Genomic DNA, 22,328 nt, shown 5'->3' on the forward strand with positions numbered 1-22,328 from the left:
ATTGATTTTGATTTCCATCCGAGAACACAAATTGATTTTGATTTTTGTTTTGAGGTATGATAATGGAGGGTAACAAAAGGGAAGGGGCTGCCTTTTTTTTTTTTTTTTCTTCAGAGAGTGTGTTTATGTTTTCGGGAAAATGATAGGGGTGGTGGTGATATTTAGAGAGAGAGATAAAGAGAGATAAATGTATTTTTTTTATTTTTCTTTTAATCATAAAAATATTTAAATAAAAAAACTAAAAAGGTAAAAAAAAAAAAAAGATAAAATCGTTATTACAAAAATTTTTAAAATAAATTAAACCAAATTCTTGCAACAAAATAAAGCGACAATTTTGAGTAAACTTCCGAACAATTTAGTCTCTAGTTTTTAATTCGTCCCTAGCAAAGAGATTGTTAATTGTCTATTATTACTATAATTGGGTAGGAGGATTTTAATTTCTCTTTGAATTTAATTCCCACCCTATCTTGAGCTTTGAGTTTTAAATAGTCACTCATTGCCCACATGCCCCACAGTTCTGTTTGTCTCTCGATAATGTCTGATGCCGTTTCCAAAACAAGAAACCTTTGAGCAAGTCAGCCGTAAATTCAACGGTTGTAATTTAATTGGCGGGCCCAATATCCAGATTAGTTGTTGTAAACTTATAACCCTCATAAATATTACTCCATGACTTTTATCTTGAATACTTTATTTCTTACAATATACTAAACGTTAATATATTTTGATTTCATTTTTATTTAAGGTTAATTCCTTTTTTTTTTTTTTTTTTTTTTCTTTCATTAGATAACTAATTTTGTTCCAAAAAATATTTATCGTAACGTCAAAATAAACCGAAAAGCCCATATCCAAACACCGCCACCATTGTCTTGCTCTCTTTCGTAGCTGTTTCTCTTTCAAATCCTACTTTTACCAGACTACTGGCCGTAGACTAGAGTGTCTCCTCCACTCGTTTGAGCTCCGGCGTATTTCATCACCACCGATGCCTCCGCTTCCTTAAGGTATGATTCTTCTTATTCTCGTCGTCCTCTTCTTATCTCGCTTTTCTTTTAGGATCTGAAACCCTAGAGTAAAGGAAAGCTGACTCTTGCAGTTTTCGTACTTGGATGTGATCTTCAGAGTCGCTTAATTTTTATTGTCAAAATACACAACATTTAGAGAATTGCCTGTTTGATTGTGATTTGTTTTTTTTTAATATGAGTCGGGAAGTACTCGTCTCATTTTTCACAAACGTGTTCGTTTTTTTCTAGTTAAAGGAAATCCTTAATCCTACAACTATTTATCATCGTTTTGTAGTAAATTTAAAGCATCTTTGAATCAAAACAGAAGATCTGGCTTCATATTAAACATTTCAACGTGAATTTTAGGAATACTGCGATATTCTCAACATATTCGCTTTGAAGAACCATTCATCCACCTTCTACATAACCGAAACTTCATTCGTTCCCTTCAAGATGGCGAGATTTCTGTTGATTGTATTCGTTGTCCTCTGCTTCCTTTCAAGTTTTATCACAGTCAACACTCAGAGAACTCGAAGGTCCTCTAATGGTAGAACTAGAAAACAGCTACGATTTGATAAAAAGAAGGGCGAGTTTAAGGTTCTACAGGTGGCTGACATGCACTATGCCGATGGCCGAAAGACTCCATGTGAAGATGTCTTGCCCAACCAGCTTTTCCATTGCTCTGATCTCAACACCAGTGTCTTCATCAACCGAATGATCAAAGCTGAAAAACCCGACCTCATTGTTTTCACAGGAGACAACATCTACGGATTTGATGCAACAGATGCAGCATCCTCCATGAACGCAGCTTTTGCCCCTGCAATCTCATCAAACATCCCATGGGCTGCAGTTTTAGGCAACCACGACCAAGAATCAACCTTATCAAGAGCAGGTGTTATGAAACATATTGTTACAATGAAGAACACATTATCTCAACTCAATCCTGAAGGTATTGAAATCATAGATGGTTTTGGGAATTACAATCTTGAAGTCCATGGAGTTGAAGGAACAAGCTCAATGAACAAATCGATTCTCAACTTATACTTTCTTGATAGTGGCGATTACTCCACAGTATCTTCAATCCCTGGATATGGATGGATCAAACCATCTCAACAGTTTTGGTTTCAAGAAACATCTAGAAAGCTTCAAAAGGCATCAAAAGCACCTGGACTTGCGTATTTTCACATCCCATTACCAGAGTATGCACGGTTTGACAAGTCAAACTTTACGGGTGTGAGACAAGAAGGGATAAGTTCTGCTTCTGTGAACTCAGGGTTCTTTACAACTTTAGTTGAGACAGGTGATGTGAAGGGTGTTTTCACTGGACATGATCATTTGAATGATTTTTGTGGGAAGTTGAGTGGGATTCATCTTTGTTATGGTGGAGGGTTTGGGTACCATGCGTATGGGAAGGCAGGGTGGTCAAGAAGGGCGAGGGTGGTGGTGGTTTCTTTAGGGAAGGATGAAAATGTGAAGAGTATTAGAACATGGAAGAGGCTTGATGATGAAAAGTTGAGTGCCATTGATGAACAGGTTCTTTGGAGGCGGAGTTCATCTGGGAGTCGTAGGAAGAAGCCACCTGTTGTTAACCGTGGTTGAATCATCCGGGAGTTTTGGAGATTTGGGTTTGGTTGAAATTTTAGACAAGATTTTGAATCTTGTTGTAATTTACACTGTTATAGGGTATAAGGTTAGGTTGGTCAATAAGAGGTATCTTTACTATCTTGGTCACAATGTGATCTTTTTTGTTAGGAATTGAGAAGTGAAAGAGGTAGGTGGTTGGTAGTAGGCTCTTATATCTAGTAATGTTATTTCTTTGTGGCTAGAAATGAATGAAGTCAAAGTATTGTTATTTTTTATGCATTTTCTTGTGCTCCAACTATGTTTTATATTGGGCAAGACATAATATGACAACAAATTGTGTTCTACCAAAAAAGAGACGTGCTCAACCACAATTGAGAAAGAAAAGAAAAAGAGTTGTGTGATTAAAGGAAAAACACTACAACCAAGAAAGTTGTAAGGAAAGTGGACCAATGGTAAGGTGTGATCGGAGGGAATCATAGTAAAATGGTAAAAACTATGTGGCAAGCACAATCTTCAAGAACCAACCTTCGGCTGGATGCCACATGAACTCGGTATGCCAACTGCCAAGTTTGACACCCCAATTCGGCAGCAGCTTGCATCGTCTCTTTTCTTTTTCTTTTTCAAAAAACTATCTGTTTTTTAACCTAGAAATCATTTTTTTAATCAAAATAAATACTACAACTATATCTTCATTTTCTATCACCCTCGAACCTTTATTATTAATCTTATTTCACTCGAATCTTCAACGCTCATCATACCTCTCTCAATTTTATATTTGCAAAATGTCTTCTTCAAATGATCAACCCGATTCCAATAACAAAGGAAAGACCTTGATTGTACCTTGGAACACGATAGAAGAGGAGGCTTTGCTCGTGCATGGGTGAACGTATCGGAGGGCCCGATGGTTGACATCAACCAAAATGGGTTATCTTTTTGGACGTCATCGAACTTTTCCTCAACGAAATGAATTGAGGTCACTACATAAAAAAATATCAAATATACATAAATTTAAGGTACACGAAAAAAGTAGTAACGAAGTTTAACACTCTGTTTAATAAAGTGAAATGCGATTGGAAATGGTAAAAGTAATGCAATGATTTTAAAAATTGCTCTTGAAATTTCCACCAAGAAAACGGAAAAAACTTTATACTATATAGAATTTTGGAGTATTGTCAAGGGGCGTAGCAAAATATAATACATAATTCTTATGTTTATTATTATGTTTCTTAAATTTTAATTGATGGCTTGAGGGCTCAACACTTACTAGACGCTCTTTGTGGAGAAGGGTCTGCTATTGCTACAGATCTCATACATGCTATCACTTCAGTTGTTAATTTATGGTTAGCGGGAAGATGTCCAACCATTTTGGCAGAGTTTGTTGCATCTGCTCCTCTCACGCCTCTACTCAAACATGACAACAGGATCTGTCCGATTGCAGTAAGCACTATATGGAGACGTCTGGTTTCCAAGGCTGCCATGAAAGGTGTGGGTAAAAAAATGACCAAGTACCTTAATGATTTTCAGTTCGGGGTTTGGTGTATCTGGCGGTGCTGAGACTGTGTTACACAGTGCCAATAGGGTGTTGAGTGAACACCATGCTGATGGGTCTCTTGTAATGCTGACTGTGGATTTTTCGAATGCCTTTAACCTGGTGGATCGATCAGCATTGCTCCACGAGGTTAAGAAGATGTGCCCTTCCATTTCTTTGTGGGTGAATTTCTTGTACGGACCAGCAGTGAGACTTTATATCGGAGACCAACATATATAGTCTGCCACTGGGTTGCAGCAAGGTGACCCCTTGGGCCCTCTTCTTTTTGCCCTCGTTTTGCACCCGCTTGTGCACAAGATTAGAGACAATTGTAAGCTCCTTCTCCATGCTTGGTATCTAGATGATGGGACTGTCATTGGGGATTCAGAGGAGGTGGCTAGAGTGTTGAACATAATTCGGTTGCATGGTCGAGGTTTGGGTCTTGAGTTGAACATCAAGAAAACGGAGATTTATTGGCTCTCATGTGATGGTAGGAAGCTTCATGCCGATTTATTCCCAACGGATATAGGGAGACCTTCTTTGGGGGTGAAGCTCCTTGGGGGGGGGGGGGTGTTAGCAGAGACGCGAGGTTTATTAGCGGGCTGGCCATGAAGAAAGCGGTCAATGTTGTTGATTTGATGGGCCTTCTTCCACAACTATGTGACCCGCAGAGTGAGCTCCTTTTGCTTCAATCATGTATGGGCATTGCAAAACTTTTCTTTGGCTTAAGGACATGCCAGCCGGTACACATAGAAGAGGCAACATTATTCTTTGACAAAGGATTGTGCATGTCTATCAAGGATATGGTGGTATGTGGAGGCCCCTTCTTTGGAGACATTCAGTGGCGCTTGGCTTCCTTACCTATTCGTTTCGGTGGTTTGGGTTTGTACTCGGCCTACGAGGTTTCCTCCTACGCATTTGTAGCCTCGAGGGCCCAATCTTGGGCATTACAAGACCACATCTTACATGACAATGGCATATGTGGTATGGACTCGGATTACCTATGTGCTATGACTCGTCTTCGCGATACGATTCCGGGATTTGACTGTAGCGGTTTCACTAATAAGGACACCGCCCCCCCCCCCCCCTAAATCCCAAAAAGCTTTGGCATGTGCCCTTTTTAGCAAAAACATCCAAGATATGGAAGTCGACTTCGACATGACTGTCAGACAAAAAGCGGTCTTTGAGTGTCTGCGGGCCCTTCATGCTCAGGATTTTCTGCTAACTATCCCTATTGATGGTCTTGGCCAGCATATGTCTCCTGTGGAATACCGAACTATCCTTCGTTACCGCCTCATGATTCCCATATTCCCAATTGACGAGATATGCCCAGTTTGTCGCAAGGCATGTTTGGATACCTTTGGGGAACACGCGGTTCATTGTAGAGAGCTTCCTGGTTTCAAGTATAGACATGATGTGGTTCAGGATGTTCTCTTTGATGCTTGTCGGCGTGCTGGTATTTCTATGAAGAAAGAAGCTCCAGTGAACTTTTTGACGGACCCGCAGGATGGCAGGTCAACACTTAGACCGACTGATATTTTGATCTTTAGATGAATAAGAAGGAACTATGCGTGCGTGGATCTTACTGGGGTCTCTCATCTCGTTGGTTTGGGGAGCGGGGGTTTCACAGCTGGGTATGCCGCTTTGAAAGCCGCTGCGTGCAAAGTGGTAAAACATGAGAATGCATGTAGAGAAAATCAACATGTGTTTGTTCCTTTTGCATTTGATACATTTGGTTTTCTCGCACCAGAGGCGGTGGAGCTCCTTAATAGAGTCCAACGGGTCATGCATTCTAATTTCATATCTCCTAGATCCATTAATGTTGTTTTCAAAAGAAGTGGTTTTGCCATCCAGAAAGGGCTAGTGGCGCAGCTTGTTGCCCGTTTGTCTTCAATCAATATGTATTGAACTTTTAAACCTTTAAATAATTATTAAGGATATATATAATAGTAAAATACAAAATTATTTAAAAAAAAAGTAATGAAATTTCTAGTTTTTAGTTTCATATTACATAATTTCCTTTTTAATTAAATGAAATGTCTAGTTTTATATAAATTAAGTAGTTTAAATAATATAAAGAACCTTGGCATGGCGAACCATCCCCTCTATATGGTAAGAAATAAAAGTGGTCCAACAAAAGTGAGGTGGCGCTGATGTGACAGGAAAATAATATGACATGTGTGACACCATTCCTACATCCTAAACTACTTTACTCTTCTGATGTTAATCCTCATTTTATTGCACTGCACCCTACGTTTGGTCCTCTTTGCATGTTGTCTTCACACTTCCTTCTTAGACATTGTCCTCTTTTGAGCATACCATCAATAATCACTATCTCCACCCTCATAACTGTTGTTGGTTGTCTCTAATAGATATATCTGAAGTCTGAATCGCCATAAGCTTTCTTTCCTTAATTTCTCAATTATTTGCGTCTTACAACGAATTTTTATCAGTCGTAGGGTGTATCTCCTCTCCTCATATGTGCTCCATCGCATTCCATCATTGTCGATGTCTTCGCTTCCTTAAGGTATGATTCAATCCTTTTTTGTGAACAATCGGCAATCAAAGAGGTAAGTGGTTTAGTAATGCTATTTCTTGTTGATAGAAGGAACAATAACCAACTTCTTCTTGCTACTTTTAATGCATTGTGTTCCGATTATGTTCTTTGAAGCCTATTATTGTCATAGGATATGAAAGTTTTGTACCATATTTAGTCTCACCAGCATCACAAACATTGCAATGGAAGAAACTTTAGATCGAATATAATCATATATGGCAAATATTTATATTTTATATTTGGGGGTACAAAAAAATTATTAAACAATAATCACAACAAATATTATTAGTGTAACTTTTAAGGAAAACAAACAATATTCTTTAGTTAATATTATAAAGGGTAAATGGCATAAAAAACACTATTTTTACACAGAAATTTGATTTTGACACCGTGTTATTTTTTGTGTCAATTTTGACACTGTGTTTTCCAATTCGTTACAATTCTGACCACTTGACCGGTTAACCAGGTTTCATGCTGACGTGGCATGATGACGTGTCAGTTTTGGTGACGTGGCATACTGACATGATATGCTGACGTGTCAAAATTGATTTTTTTCCACAAAAAACATTAAGTTTTCACTTTTTTTCGATTTTGACACTAAGTTTAATTTTTTATTTCAATTTTGACACTATGTTTTTTTTGTTCCAATCGAACATCATTTATCAATTTTTGTTCAATTTTGTCTATTTTCCATTTGAAACCGTATAAATATATTTTTTTATTACATTTTAAACCGTATAAACATATTTTTTTCGTTTAAAAACCACATTTTTATTTAAATACAAGGTGTTTTTTTTCTTACATTCAAAGCATTAGTTATATCATGAGAATCAAACTAACCATAAGCTTCTAATAAACCTTCAAACATATTTTAAAGTTGCATATTAATATAAAATATAATTTTTATATAGCTAATACATATTTATACATAAAAATATGGTTTGAGTGTAAAAAAAATGTATTTATATAAAACTATGGTTTTTAAATGAAAAAAAACATATTTATACGGTTTAAATGTATTAAAAAAATATTTATACGGTTTCAAATAGAAAATTGTCAACATTGAACAAAATTGGAAAAAATGATATTCAATTTGGAACAAAAAAAACATAGTATCAAAGTTGAAAGAAAAAATTAAACGTAGTGTCAAAATCGAAAAAAATGAAAACTTAGTGTTTTTTGTGAGAAAAAAATTCAATTTTGACACGTCAGCATATCATGTCAGCATGCCACGTCATCAAAACTGACACGTCATCATGCCACGTCAGCATGCAACCTGGTTAACCGGTCAAGTGGTCAGAATTGTAACAAATTGGAAAACACAGTGTCAAAATTGATACAAAAAAAAACACAGTGTCAAAATCGAATTTCTGTGTAAAAAGAGTGTTTTTTGTGTCATTTAGATATTATATTTTTATATATTTTCTATTTAAAATTGATTTTTTTTAAGAAACAATCACATTTTTCAATTTTCCGTTTTGTCCCCGTTAAGAGGTTTACTGGTAATCTTTCATTAATTATTGACAAGGCTTTTTTTTTGGTTGAAAAAAAACCCTACAAAAACTATGAAAAACCCTCATATTGGACAAGCTTTTTTGTTTTGGCTCATAATGGACAAGCTTTTTTGTTTTGGCTCATAATTCTTTTGTTTTTGTTGTTGATGTTGTTTATAGTGTTACTGAAGGAGAAATATAGAGGTTTGATTGTATCCATGCTTTGCTAATTTAGAAAGTGAAGGTTCTACATATGCTAACTTAACGAGAATCGTATCACAAAGGGTTTTTGTGTATTCTAATTTAGAGATTCAAAGATAATATTTAGAGATTCAAAGTTATCTGTTAACTTGTATTCAATCCTATCACAAATGGTGTATGTAGCCATTAATTTGGAGACTATTAAGTTTTTTTGTTCTTTTTTTTTTTTTTTAATTTGAAAATGAATAACAATCAATGCATAAGAATTTTGTTAACTAGAGTTCCGGAAAAATATGTTATGTCAATTCTGAGTATCTTACAAATAGATTTCAATATGTAGTTTTCCATTAAAATTGGATACAACAACCTTTTTTTCTGAAAACAATCTTATGTTTCCTTTGACATTGAAAAATCTAAAGGATTTTATTAAAAATTATACATAGATTTAAAGAGAAAAATATAAAAATATAAAGTGTTATAATAATAACCTTTTAAACATAAATCGTACTAGGGCAAAATGGGAAATGAAAAACAAACGTTGGGTTTTAAAGAGGTTTTACGAATGTTTCAATTATCCAGATATTTCTCGCACTCAGGTGAGCAACAAAACTGAAAGAACATGAGCAACTTGACGGGATTCGAAGCTCCGATCTCCACCATCGCCTGTGCCACAAAGCCTTTTATCTTCAACGCCCCAGTCCTTCCGTTCAGTAGCGAATTCCTCTTAGCTACCCCTAAATCCTTCCCAATTCTCATCTTATCCTTCAAATCCCATAAACCCCCAACTACCAAATTCAACAAATTTCAAACATCCAGTAAGTTTTCACGTTTTCTCAACTTACTCCGCTTCATTTCGAACTTTGATATGGATTTGCTATGCTGTTCTTATTGTATCTGATATTTGTATGGAACCTCCAAAACTTAAGGGATCCTTATGGAGTTCTTCGAAGAATTGGTGTTATCTGTCAAATAGATATTCAAAGGAATTACACGGTTTTCCCCTTGGATATTGGAGGAATTCGATTCAAAACTTGAAAATTATCGCTTATTTTCCTTTTCTTTTCTTGATTAGAGCGAGTATTAGAGATTGATTTTGTTTGCTTTTTTTTTTTTTTTTTTTTTTTTTTTCTATATAGAGACTTCATGTAGCAATTCGAGTACTGCACAACTTGAGGAGGACCAAGAAGTTGAAATCGCTGAAGGATATACAATGACTAAATTTGTTGATAAGATCATTGATCTGTTCTTGAATGAGAAACCCAAGCCCAAAGACTGGATGAGTTACTTGATTTTCAGAGAAGATTGGAATAAATACAGAGACAACTTCTACAATCGGTGTAAATCACGTGCAGATACAGAAAACGATTTCACATTAAAGCAAAGTTTGATCACATTGGCAACAGAAGTCAAAAAGGTAAAATTTCTACACCATCACTTAAATTTCATTTTCTCGAGTGATTCCTGAAATAACAAAAAATTGCAGGTTGATGATGAAATGGAAAGACATTCTGAACTTCTTAAGCAGATAGAAGACAGCCCAATGGACATAAACGCCATAGTTACAAAGCGTCGCAAAGATTTCACAGGAGAATTTTTTCGTTACTTAACAGTAGTTCAAGAAACACATGATAACTTAGAAGATCGTGATGGTGATAATATCTTAAAACATCATATTCAATTTTCTAAACTTTTTCATATCCATTTCTGATTTCATCTCACTTCTTTTTAAGCAGCCATTGCAAGGCTCGGAGCTCGATGCTTATCTGCAGTGAGTGCATACGACAACACATTGGAAACAATGGAGTCATTTGACGATGCTCAGGCCAAATTTGATGATATTTTAAACTCACCTTCCATTGAAGCAGCATGTGCTAAAATCAAAAGCCTTGCAAAAGCAAAAGAACTTGATTCCTCTTTAATTTTGTTGATTAATAGCGCTTGGGCTTCTGCAAAAGACTCCCCCACCATGAGAAATGAGGTAAAAATCTCAACTTTTTGTTCAAATGCTTTTAGGGTTGTTTCTTTAACATAAATTTGAAGTTTTGTTCTTATGTTTTGAAGGTGAAATCAATAATGTATGAGTTATATAAAGCAACAAAGAGTAGTTTAAAAAGCATAGCACCAAAAGAAATAAAGCTACTGAAGTATCTGCTTAATTTCACGGATCCAGAAGAACGATTTTCAGCTTTAGCAACTGCATTTTCTCCTGGTAAAGATGATGAAGCCAAGGATCCCAATGCAATATACACGTAAATTGACTCTAATTTTTATTTATTTATTTAACTGTGAAATTGAATTTTCAAGATTATGTATGAGGATGTTGTATTTTATTACAGAACTCCAAAGGAGCTTCACAAGTGGATTACTATAATGCTTGATGCATATCAGCTTCATAAAGAGGAAACAGGGATTATGGAAGCTAAGGAGATGAATTTACCAATGGTTATTCAGAGACTTTCTATTCTTAAGGAAACAGTTGAAGAAGAATACTTGGAAAAGGATACACCTGAAGGGAAAAAAGAGACCAATGCAGAAGAATTTTGAGGTAGTATTGTTTTTTATGATTGTTGGTTTGTAGTTGCTATTATGGTTAGTATGGGGTACAAATTTTGTAAGCAAATAGTTGAAATGTCAATTAGAATAGTTAGGTCAAAAACCAGTTAGACCTTTAATTTCTTAATTATATGTAAAAAGTTTGTTCCTGAAATGTTCTTAAATCAACCAGGTCTTCTTGGTTTAGTTTATATCTAATGATTTGTTCATTGATGTTATGAACTAGAGTTTGTACAACTTCACCATGCTGCTGCGAAAAAAATGGATATATACAATATACAATAAGCAATATATAATTTACAATATGACTATTTTAATTATATATAAAAGTGCAGTTATGATTTGTGAAAATGAATTTGTAAAAAAGAATTTGTATGTCTTTTTGCAATCTTACATGCTAAAGACTTGTTTTCTTAAACAAATTTTATAGAAAACAAAGTCCTAAAAAAAGATGTAAAACAAGTTGTACAAATATAATTTTGTAATAAAACTATGTTATAGAAAACATATAAAAACAAAACTCTAAAAAATGTTGGGAGAAATTTTGAAAAAAAAATCCAGACCAAAATCTTAACAATACTAAAAGTTGTGCCGAAACTGTAAAAAAAAGTATGGTGGGACCAACTTCATAAAACAAAATTTTTTTTTTGATGTACATAGTAGATTAGATGCAAATTTATATATTGTAAGAAATAAAATCGTATGACATTAAATTTATGAAATGAATTTTATTTTTTGTATGGGTCAAAACTGTAAAAAAAAAAAAAAAAAAAAAAGTTGGATGGTAGGACTTAGACAGGAGGTGGATGAGGGCGGAGTCGTGGGAATACATTTGATCGGAGAATAAACAAGGATGGAAAGGAGGGGAGTCGGACTCCTACTCCACCCCGAGTAAAATCATCATCAACCTTAGAGCATCCTAATGATTAATCTACCATATCATTTAATATTTTTGCCACATCATTACTCTAATATTTTTAGGGAAAATACCGTCAATAGTCAAAAAATGGGGGTAATTTCAAAATTTAGACATGAAAATGGACATTTCCAGGTATAGACATGCATTCTGAGGAGCTCTGCAGTAAATACTGTAGCTCCGCGTAATGGATCTTTAGATTTTTATTTTCACATTGTTTCTTCGGGATTTATATTAATTCCACAACTAATTATTTTCAAGAAAAAGATTATGATGGTATGATAATCTTTGCTTAAATAATTAATTGGGGAATGAATATAAACTTCGAACAATCGATGCGAAAAAAAAAAAAAAAAACTGAAGATCTATTCCTCGGAGCTACCTCCGCGAAATGAGTTCATTCCTCGGAGGTAGCTCCGCAGAATGGATCTTGAGTTTTTTTTTTAATACACTCATTTATTACGATTTTGTCATTCCGCGGAGCTACAGTAAATTCCGCGGAGCTATCTACGCGGAATCCATATTTATATCCGGAAATCCAATTTTTTGTGTCTATTTTTTGAAAATACCCCCCCCCCCCCCCCCCCCCCCCCCAATTTTTTGACTATTAACGATATTTTCCCTTTTCAACTTTTAATTAAATAAGTCGTTCAATGGTTAAACTTTTTCAATAGTTTTTTTTTTATGAATTTAACTTTTTGATCATCATCTATCTAAAATGTTCATAAAACATCCTCATTTAATTAATAGTCTTTAAACATATTATACTTTAATATGAAATATTTCAAAATTAAGATTATCATTAAAAATTAGTATATAAACATTTAATAAATGAAAAACTATGATATAAATAGTTAAGTAGTTAAATAAACGAAAAATATTTAAAATTAAAATATAATTAAAAGGGTAAAAATAGAATATGTTACAAATAGATGTTAGATGTTTAAAGTTTTATACTATATTGACCACTCAATATATATTGAGTGGTCAATATAAATGCACAAAAAACAATCCACTCCAATGGTTTAAATGAAAATAAGTGATGAATCAATTAAAAAAAGTTCTAAAATAAGTCCCCATTGTATGTTTCGTATTTGTTTCTAACTTTTTTAAATTTCTAGCTAATTCTACGTCTCTTTTAACTATGATGATGCTGCAAAATTTGTTTATGAAGTTTAAAATATGTTACCCTCAATAAAGATAAAACAAAGATGACTACCAAAGGTGCATCTTTGGTTTTTCGAAGAAGTCCGTTCCTACTTAGGGATGGCTAATATCGTATTTCAAATCTGGTCCTGCCTTGTTGGGTACCAAATTAGTAAATACTTATTAGATTTTCATGTATATGTATCTCATTTATGATTTTAACAGGTTAAACTTTATCGTTAGACTTTTCATTACATAAAACGTGATCAAATTTTCATCCAAAAAATGACATCAAATTTTAATTTCTAATCACTTCACAAGTTTAGTATCCAACAAATGTTGCAATAGATATAATTCTCACTGTACAAAATTTATATTATTCAAATTTCATGATAAACTAATCATATCTAATAACATAAATATTAAAATCAATATTTAATAATCATATCTAATAACATAAATATTAAAATCAATATTTAACAATTTTTATTAGTAATAATTTTGAAATCATATATATTACTAATAAAAGTATAAGTATTACAATTTTTATTTTATTTATCAAAATCAATTCTTAGAAATTTATATTTTATGCTTACTAATAATAAATATATAAAAAATAAAGTTCACATCAAGAAACAACAAATACAACAAATTTTCAGCCGCCTGCCAATTAGCATGGTAAAGACTTATTGGGATTGGATTTTAATCAGGATTAATACTATGTTTGACAGACTAACTGAAAAGCTACCTGTTAATTGAAAAACTGATTGTTGTCTGAAAAGGTAGCTGCTAGTTGATAAGGTAGGTGTTAGCTGATAAAATATAACGTTTGATAAAAACTAGCTGATAAGGTGGTTAGAAAATGTAAAATGACATAAAAGTACATTTGCGAAAATGATTCAGTTTTTATAAAACAAATATGTAAATCATAAAATTAAATTAAAGAAAATACTAAATAACATTTTTACGACTATTTATGTTTAAGTGAAATGTCGTGCATTCCAGATCATATTCGCAATATTGTCACGAATTTCTCGCATCTCATGTCGTGACTGTCGGGTATTATCATGACTAAATCTTGAATAATTTTCTTGTTCTTCTTCTCTAGGTATGTAATTATGTTGTTGAACAATGTTGAAAATCATATCTTCCGAATCATTTCTTCAAATATAGTTATGAAGGGTAAATGTCGCCATGATCACATCTATTTGGGTCTTCTCACTAAATTTTGACATTCTGTTCAATATTTTCCACCTTTTCTTCAACACTCTAAACGAACGTTCAATACAACTTCGAAGAGATGAATGTACGCGGTTAAAAGCCTCTTGAGCATTAGTTGGAAGTACATGTTTAAAGTGTGACTGATGATATCTAAGACGTGGATATGGTGCCAGATATCATTTTCGGTCAGGGTATCCTTTGTCTACTATGTAAAATTTTCCTATATAAAAATAGATAAATAATAAATTCAAATGATTGTTAACGCAACAAATATTAAAAGGTAAAAAAGTAATTGTACATTCGTGGGGCTTAGGAAAATTCATAGAAGGTGTCTCAATTGCATGAAGGAACACTCGAGTATCATGCGCCGATCCTTTCCACCCTACAGATATAAACGTAAAACACATGTCAAAGTCACATACGTCCATTACATTGAACATATGGACTCCTTTTCTTCCCCTATATCTTATTTGGTCGACAATCGAGATACATGCATTTATATGAGTACCATCAATGCATCCAATGCAACCCTATCAATAAAAGGTTTAAATTACAATACTGACACGTATGAAAACAAAATACCACAATCAATTACCTTGAAATAAGGCATATATCGACTATCATTTCAATATCAGACGATATGCAACGAAATGTTGCGTCTTTAGGTCTATTATACTCACGTGCAAGACCCATGAACCCTTTGCTCCTTCCACATATTGATTCCAACACATCATGAAAAGCTCGACTAATTGTCTCTCCAGAACGTTGAAAACTCTCGGCAACATCTCTGTTAGAAAGACTTAGTGCAACTGTATACAAGAATATACCAACCTTTTCTTTTACTGATATTTTATCATTTGACTTCAACCCATAATTTTTTTTCCAAGCCTTCACATAGTTGTGTAAATAAACTAGCACTCATACGGAAAGCATTAATACATCGTATCGGATGACCGTCCAAGATCTCGTTCATTCACGCTTCTCCTGTCTGTTTTGAAGTCATACACGACTCCTTGTAAATATAAGTGTAGTAATAATTAACCACTGCTACATGTTATTCTAGACTACTCAATGTTAAAAGTAAAAGAAGTTGATTCCTTTTATTGTCATCCATTGCAAGCTATATTCATCAATAACATTCCAAGAAAAATAAATAAATACCAAGTAGGAAGGTGGTAACACCAAACTAAAATACAAAACATTGCAAATAAACTAACTTAAAATTAACCCCCGACATTGCGTAATAGAAAAGATATTGCAATTTGGAATGAAAAATATCTTGGATATAATAAACTAATGAAACAATAAAGAAAATCAAGAAGATGCTTACTTGATGATGATAAGCAAAACCCCACGATTCCCACACAAATTGGTATCTTCAACAATGTCATTTTCTAATAGAATTAATAGCATCAATAATGCCTCGCTTTATAGAAATCTATGGTGGAGGGAAAAGTTTTTGAGATTTGGAGGGAAATTTCTTGATTTTTTGTGCTAGTTCATATCTTTTAGCTATTTTATGAAGGACATAATCGGAAGAAATATAACAAGCTCTTTCAAACGTTTGTTGGAGTAGCTTATCAAAAAGCTAGCTTATAAGGCATATTATAAGCTAATTTGTGGCTTACCAAACATGACACACCTAAAAAGATAAAAAAAATAAATAAATAAATAAATTACCTTATAAATTAATTGTGGCTCCCCAAACACACCCTAAGTTTTCATTAAGATTGGAATTTAATGTAAAGACATTGTAAGACAGAAATATTAAAAACTAATCATTAAAAAAGATGAAAGAATAATAGAGATAGATAAAAATAAGAATAGACAATGTTTACCATAAAATACCAAAAACAATTATATAAAATAAATCCATTCATTTTATATATCTAGAAATTATTTAACATAAAGGTGTTGTCTTCAACTTTATCATTTGCATAAATTATTAATTAGAATTTTAATAAGTTTTGTGTCACAATCAATAATATTTCAACATACCAAAACTTTTTGAAAAGATTAATGTCTTTTTCCATCTTATTATCTTTTATTATACAAATACAAATCCAATAACTAACACCAGTTGAATTAATTAAAAATTAATAACTAATAATAATAATAATAATATCATCATAGAAAATAGAAATACAATCACTCTTCTTGTACTTGTTAGACTGTTAGTACATAATAGCAAGCAAACGTACAATTAGTACACTTTTGTGTCATGAAAAAAGAGTGTTATCTACATAACTTGCGTATACGAAACTGATAACGAATATACAAATCACCTTCAATTCTGAAAAATTGAATCGGGTTCAATTTGATCAAACAATCGGAACCTGCAGCCATTGCCGGCGCCGGCGCTTTTCAGTTGTGATCTTCTCAGACACTCTTTTTCTCTTCAGGTAACCAGTCGTCACAAATTTCACCAGTTTACTTTGATCAGATTGATTGATTGATGCTTAACCAATGATGACTATATTATAATCGTGACGCATCCTGCTTCTCTTAAAAGTTGTTTTTTAATCGTTCTTTTTCAAATTTCATCCTAAGTGTTAGAAATATCGTTAATGTAATTCTGAATCATCCTGATCAAAGATCATTGTTTCCGAAGGTGTTCGTTAGATGAGAATTAGATCTTCATATTAGTTCAGTCCATTTCATTTAACAGGTTCCTTAGCATTTCTTCAATGATATACTATTTAATCTCGTGATTGATTTTTCCAGCTGAACTGAAATTGTTTGTATTTCGATTTCCAATGTCCATTAAAACCATATTCAAGCTTTTTGTTAGTCAAATTCATATTTGTTTTGTAGGTGAGAATCAAAATGGATATGGAACAAGAATCAGAGTGGAATTCAGCGCAAAATATCACGATAAGTGAAGATCTTGTGTCTGCTGCTAAGCGTCACCTCCAATTTCTTGCTGCTGTAGACAGCAACCGCTGGCTTTATGAAGGCCAAACCTTGAAACGGGCCATCTACAGGTTAATAAATCACCATCGTCTGATGATAAATTGATAATACTTCATTCAATTTCAACACTCTCTTTTACAAATCATCAGAGACACTCGATTTCAGGTATAACGCTTGCTGGCTTCCTTTGCTTGCTAAACATTCCAAGTCTCATGTCACAATAGGACCTTTGGTTGTTCCTCTTGATTGTGAATGGGTTTGGCATTGTCACAGGCTCAATCCTGTAAGTCTCTCAACTTAAGAACCTTGGATGAAGTTTCTAGAATGTTCTGGAGACTAAAAATATAATATATTGCTCTTCATCTCTTATTCAGCTCAGGTACAAATCCGATTGTGAAGAATTTTATGGAAAGATTCTTGACAACCATCATGTTGCATCCTCTGTTGAAGGAATATCAAGCAAGGAAACAGAAGAAATATGGAACAAACTGTATCCCAATGAGCCCTATGAAATCAACTTGTCACTTCCAAACACAGAACATTCAGAAAAGCTCTACCACAGAGATGAAAAACATACAAAATACAATCTTGTTTTAGCTATTGAGAGACAAGTCCCTTTCTTTTACCAGGTATCCAGACCCTATATGAACAACAATCACTTTCTTGAAGCAGCATTAGCCAGATACAAAGGCTTCTTGCATCTAATCAGGAGAAACAAAGAGAGATCCATAAGATGTTTTTGTGTCCCCACTTATGATATTGACCTAATCTGGCATACACACCAGTTACACCCTGCTTCTTACAGTAAAGACTTGGTGAAATCACTTGGAAAGATTCTTGAACATGATGACACAGATCAAAAAAGAGGCAAAGGTCAGAAACTAGATGTTGGATTTTCTCAAACTATAAATCAATGGGAGGAGATGTTTGGCTCAAGGTATTGGAGAGCAGGAGCAATGTATAGAGGTACTCCACCTTCTCCTCTCTCTACCACTCAAGTTATAACCAAAAAGGTTGATGGGTTTCAGAAATCAATCGATCTTCCTGAAGAAAATGTCATTGAGGTAATTCTTGAATAACAGATGAATATTTCTTGATGATTTTTTGAGATTAAGTTATAACTGAATGTTGTTACTTTAGGTTGTATTGGAGATTGTAGAAATCAAAAACTTACCAGAGACCCAAAAGAAAAAAGTTAGGGTTTTTTTCAGTAAGGCAAAACCTGATGGAATCTTTGATGTTAAAAGGAAAGTTAATATTCAGTCTGAATCTGGGAAGAAACAGGTTGCTACATTCCACTGTGAGGCTAGTGGATCTATTCTCTTTGAACTTGTTTCTGAATTAGATCCATCCAAATCAGGTGAAAGTGAAACTTTGGGTTGCTGTTTTATGTCTTTGGAAGACTTTTTTACCCCTGTGTTTAATCTGTGTGTGGAAAAATGGTTGGATTTGGTTCCAAATTCTGGAATTGTTGGTTCAGAGCCTATTCGTGTAAGAGTTGCAGCCTCATGCACTCCTCCTTTCTCAAAAAGCTCAACCTTTTCCACACTTTCCGGTAATGGACAGTTTGCTGTGAGCGGTGGTTGTGGTGGTGGATGTGGAGGTGGTTGTGGGAATATGGTGAAGGGTGGTGGATGTGGTAGTGGTTGTGGTGGGGGATGCGGAGGTGGTTGTGGGAATATGGTCAACAGTGGTGGATGTGGTGGCGGATGTGGAGGTGGTTGTGGTGGCGGATGTGGAGGCGGATGTGGGAATATGGTTGAGGGTGGTGGTTGTGGCGGAGGATGTGGAGGTGGTTGTGGGAATATGGTGAAGAGTGGTGGCTGTGGTGGAGGATGTGGAGGTGGTTGTGGGAATATGGTTGAGGGTGGCGGTGGTTGTGGAGGTGGCTGTGGGAGTATGGTTAAAAGTGGTGGCTTAGAGGTAGCAGTTAATGCATAAGGGATAAAATAAGTGATCCTTGTATCTCGGGAAGTTTCTAAGTAATTGATGTGCTGCATAAGTATAAATAAGTGTGCAAATGGTGTCTATGAATGCCAATGGTGTGTTGTATTATGCATTATGTTATAAGTTATGTAATGATGTAACCATGGATCTCTAACACAAATCCTGGTTCATATATGTATATGTAAACTGTGTTTGGACATGGCCTAATTTAAAGTTGGGTTAAATGCAAGAAATAGCAATGTACTTTCTATATATATATATATATATATATATATATATATATATATATATATTTCTTATCATAGCATTGTACTTTCATTTGTCCTTATTACAACATTGTATTTTCAAATTCCTTATTAGAGAGCATTATACTCTATGGAGTAACTGTAACGCTGTAGATCTGGGCTAGTTAATTTAAAGGCAATAGGGGCCGAAAACAACTTTTCGACAAAAGATTATTTAAAATAAATAATTTGAACCAAGTTGTAGTATATGTCACAAGGTTTCCATACATATAAAGAACGCCGAAATCCGAGTTATAACGAAGAAGTTATGACCCGTCGGAGTTTCGCGACGGAACTGACACGGCACCGGGAAGCGTAAATAGTGAATTAACGATAGAGCGAGTTTTAGCCTTAGCGATATAAACGAAGATCGTGGAGTATGTTAAACTAAGAACATCGATAAAAAGAACGCCCAAATTTGACTTCGTATGAAGAAGTTATGATTTTTCGAAGTTTCGGATTAGCAGTGTACAGCCCGAAATTCGAATATTAGATCGAGTGATTTTTAGCCTATACGACCTAAACGAGAATCGAAGATCTCGATAAGAGTAGCGTAACGAGAAAAAATGGGCGAAAACGGACGTCGGATGAAGAAGTTATGAGAATTTAACGAACCAATCCTATCCCGGCCTGTTAATAATATAAAATTTAAAATCGAGTCAAAATTAGCCGACGGAGTCAAAATCGGTCCTTTCTAGCCGTGAAAATGAGGATGTCTGATACCAACTGTGACATCCCCATTTTCACGGCCAGAAAGGACCGATTTTTGTTTATGCTTTATAAAAATCAGAGTACTTCTTTTAATAAAAATGTTGCGGAATTTGTTCCCAGAAAAACACGATAAATACGTTTTTAAAACATTTTCGAAGAAACGTATTTTGTTCATTTTAAAACATTTGAGATGTCATCATTAATACAGAAACATAAGCATAAACAGAACTTACATTTATTTACACTAGTGATCTACATCTCTTTAAATCTCTCAGTGTAATGTGACTTCATATCAATACCTGTGATATAAATAAACTGAGTGGGTCAGGTTGGGAAACCTGGTGAGTACATAGGGTTTTCAACCCACAATAATATAATTATTATGTTCAAACAATCAAACAATCAACCCAATTACTCATCCCCATTATCTTCTTTATTCTTAAGGATCTACCCTAAGAATCAACCATTCCTCGTTCATACATTCCTAAGGATCATCCTAAGGAATCGACACGAAGTCCATCATCACTGGGGTTTAGGCACTAAGTATGCATAGTCGCCAGAATTTATACAATAGACACTAAGTCTGCATAGTCGTCAGGGTTTTGGCACCAAGTCTGCATGATCACCAGGGTCTAGGCATCAAGCCTGCATGATCACCAAGGTTTAGAGTACACCGAGTGAACACATCGTTCACAACACCTACAGGTTGCGAGCCTGCTAGTGTTCCACCGGACTATCTAGAATAGTTCGTGGTTGTCATCCATACTCTGCTGAATGACGGGGACATCGTTTGGGAAAAAGGTTTCTCACATCGTACACCTCTCACCCATACCTCATAGTCTATATCACCTCTCAACTCATCGTCCAACTCATATTTCGTCTATTATATCTACCCATGTTTTACGCCAACATTTTCGTAGATATAAAATACATATATAGTTTAAATCATTTAAAACATGTATAAAATCTTTCACCGAGCATAGACAGCAAGTAAACAGACAATATGCACACATAGCACACAGTTAATACTTCATATTTATGTGTAAGTTGAAGGGGACCATGCACTCACCTGAAAGGTGGTGACTCAGCACTCGGACAGCGCTTCGATACTCTCAAAACAATTTCCTTCGATAAAACCTAGTATTAATATCACTAGGGTTTAGTCTAATGATAACCGCGACAAATTAATAGTCTGACTATTATTATTATTATACAAGCGTTAATAACACTCAATATAACTCATAATAATAGCCCAAATAATTATTTTAAGGACCTAATAACATTCCTATAATTATTTGAAAGCTATATTAAAAATTGCGTAAGCGTAGCACACTTACAGCGAATTTTATCGAAAACCAGAACTTAATTGGAGCAACGTTTCGAAACCGAAAGACTCATTTTTCTCGAGACTCCGGGAGCCTCGGGGCTTCCTTAGGGTGCTATGTATTTTTCCTAGGGCTTAGGGGTGGTTTGGGAAGCTAGAGAGAGAAAGAAATTAGAGAGAGAAAGGATTTTGGTGTGAAAAATGCGGGCAGCCTCAGCCTCCTTTTATAGCCGCGAGGGCCTCGCTACGTTGGGCGTTCAGAAGCTCTACGCGGGGCGTAGCTTCGAATAAGGCAGACAGGTGGCAAGCTTCGGACGGGGCGACGTGGCTCAAGCTGGACCGAGGAGTGCAAGGCGTATGTGGCGCGTACCTGAGCTCGGACGCTGGGCGTAATGCGAGGGTGGCGTGTCATTCATCCGAAGCGAGTTCATCGGACGGCTGGGAGCTAGGCCACGTCATCAATCCTTGCATCAGTTTCGCAAATCTCACCCTCAACTTCTAAAAATCGTAACTTTCACATACGTGCTCCGTTTTCGACGTTCTTTATATCCACGCAAAGTTGGGAACGTACTCTACAACTTTCGTTTAGACTTCGTCAGCTAATTTTGACTCGATTTTAAATTTTATATTATTAACAGGCCGGGACAGGATTGGTCCGTTAAATTCTCATAACTTCTTCATCCGACATCCGTTTTCGCCCATCTTTTTCTCGTTACGCTACTCTTATCGAGATCTTCGATTCTCGTTTAGGTCGTATAGGCTAAAAATCACTCGATCTAATATTCGAATTTCGGGCTGTACACCGCTAATCCGAAACTTCGAAAAATCGTAACTTCTTCATACGAAGTCAGATTTGGCTTTTTATCGATGTTCTTAGTTTAACATACTCTACGATCTTCGTTTATATCTCTAAGGATAAAACTCGCTCTATCGTAAATTCACTATTTACGCT

General features: G+C 34.8%; 3 protein-coding genes and 1 long non-coding RNA gene across 5 annotated transcripts; 3 read left to right on the top strand and 1 right to left on the bottom strand.

The window, feature by feature from the left end:
• The first annotated feature begins 777 nt into the window (after positions 1-777).
• On the top strand, positions 778-2,861 carry LOC111900251 (probable inactive purple acid phosphatase 29). 2 transcript variants are annotated; one of them, XM_023896126.3, is made up of 2 exons: positions 778-998; positions 1,294-2,861. In XM_023896126.3, exon 2 carries the CDS (start codon positions 1,452-1,454, stop codon positions 2,595-2,597), a length of 1,146 nt encoding a protein of 381 aa, XP_023751894.1. In that variant the 5' UTR covers positions 778-998; positions 1,294-1,451; the 3' UTR covers positions 2,598-2,861. The 2 variants fall into 2 exon arrangements, with proteins under 2 accessions (XP_023751894.1, XP_023751893.1); XM_023896125.3 differs by having other exon boundaries at positions 779-998; positions 1,365-2,861.
• Positions 2,862-8,906: 6,045 nt separating this feature from the next.
• Positions 8,907-11,105, top strand: LOC111900250 (uncharacterized protein At4g37920). Its single transcript, XM_023896124.3, has 6 exons — positions 8,907-9,176; positions 9,498-9,775; positions 9,845-10,010; positions 10,095-10,339; positions 10,423-10,610; positions 10,698-11,105. The coding sequence occupies exons 1-6, from the start codon at positions 8,981-8,983 to the stop codon at positions 10,903-10,905; spliced, it is 1,281 nt and encodes a 426-aa protein (XP_023751892.1). The 5' UTR covers positions 8,907-8,980; the 3' UTR covers positions 10,906-11,105.
• Positions 11,106-13,883: 2,778 nt separating this feature from the next.
• Positions 13,884-15,593, bottom strand: LOC128132082 (uncharacterized). The gene is made up of 4 exons (XR_008230008.1): positions 15,528-15,593; positions 14,793-15,185; positions 14,496-14,727; positions 13,884-14,417 (listed from the first exon to the last, which is right to left on the bottom strand). It is a non-coding gene; the product is annotated as an uncharacterized LOC128132082 (long non-coding RNA).
• Positions 15,594-16,418: 825 nt separating this feature from the next.
• Positions 16,419-19,290, top strand: LOC111900248 (glycine-rich domain-containing protein 1). Its single transcript, XM_023896122.3, has 5 exons — positions 16,419-16,599; positions 17,012-17,181; positions 17,276-17,393; positions 17,485-18,174; positions 18,251-19,290. The coding sequence occupies exons 2-5, from the start codon at positions 17,024-17,026 to the stop codon at positions 19,049-19,051; spliced, it is 1,767 nt and encodes a 588-aa protein (XP_023751890.1). The 5' UTR covers positions 16,419-16,599; positions 17,012-17,023; the 3' UTR covers positions 19,052-19,290.
• The last annotated feature ends 3,038 nt before the right edge of the window (positions 19,291-22,328 follow it).

Source organism: Lactuca sativa, chromosome 2 (genome assembly GCF_002870075.4).
Source record: "Lactuca sativa cultivar Salinas chromosome 2, Lsat_Salinas_v11, whole genome shotgun sequence".
In the NCBI taxonomy this organism is placed as follows: domain Eukaryota; kingdom Viridiplantae; phylum Streptophyta; class Magnoliopsida; order Asterales; family Asteraceae; genus Lactuca; species Lactuca sativa.

Excerpts from the sequence above, each read along its gene's own strand:
- LOC111900248 (XM_023896122.3), top strand. The coding sequence starts at position 17,024 with ATGGATATGGAACAAGAATCAGAGTGGAATTCAGCGCAAAATATCACG. Across the intron at positions 17,182-17,275 it reads TTGAAACGGGCCATCTACAG|GTATAACGCTTGCTGGCTTC; the intron begins GTTAATAAATCA and ends ACTCGATTTCAG. Across the intron at positions 18,175-18,250 it reads CTGAAGAAAATGTCATTGAG|GTTGTATTGGAGATTGTAGA; the intron begins GTAATTCTTGAA and ends TTGTTACTTTAG.
- LOC111900251 (XM_023896126.3), top strand. The coding sequence starts at position 1,452 with ATGGCGAGATTTCTGTTGATTGTATTCGTTGTCCTCTGCTTCCTTTCA.
- LOC111900250 (XM_023896124.3), top strand. The coding sequence starts at position 8,981 with ATGAGCAACTTGACGGGATTCGAAGCTCCGATCTCCACCATCGCCTGT. Across the intron at positions 9,177-9,497 it reads CAACAAATTTCAAACATCCA|AGACTTCATGTAGCAATTCG; the intron begins GTAAGTTTTCAC and ends TTTTCTATATAG. Across the intron at positions 9,776-9,844 it reads TGGCAACAGAAGTCAAAAAG|GTTGATGATGAAATGGAAAG; the intron begins GTAAAATTTCTA and ends AAAAAATTGCAG.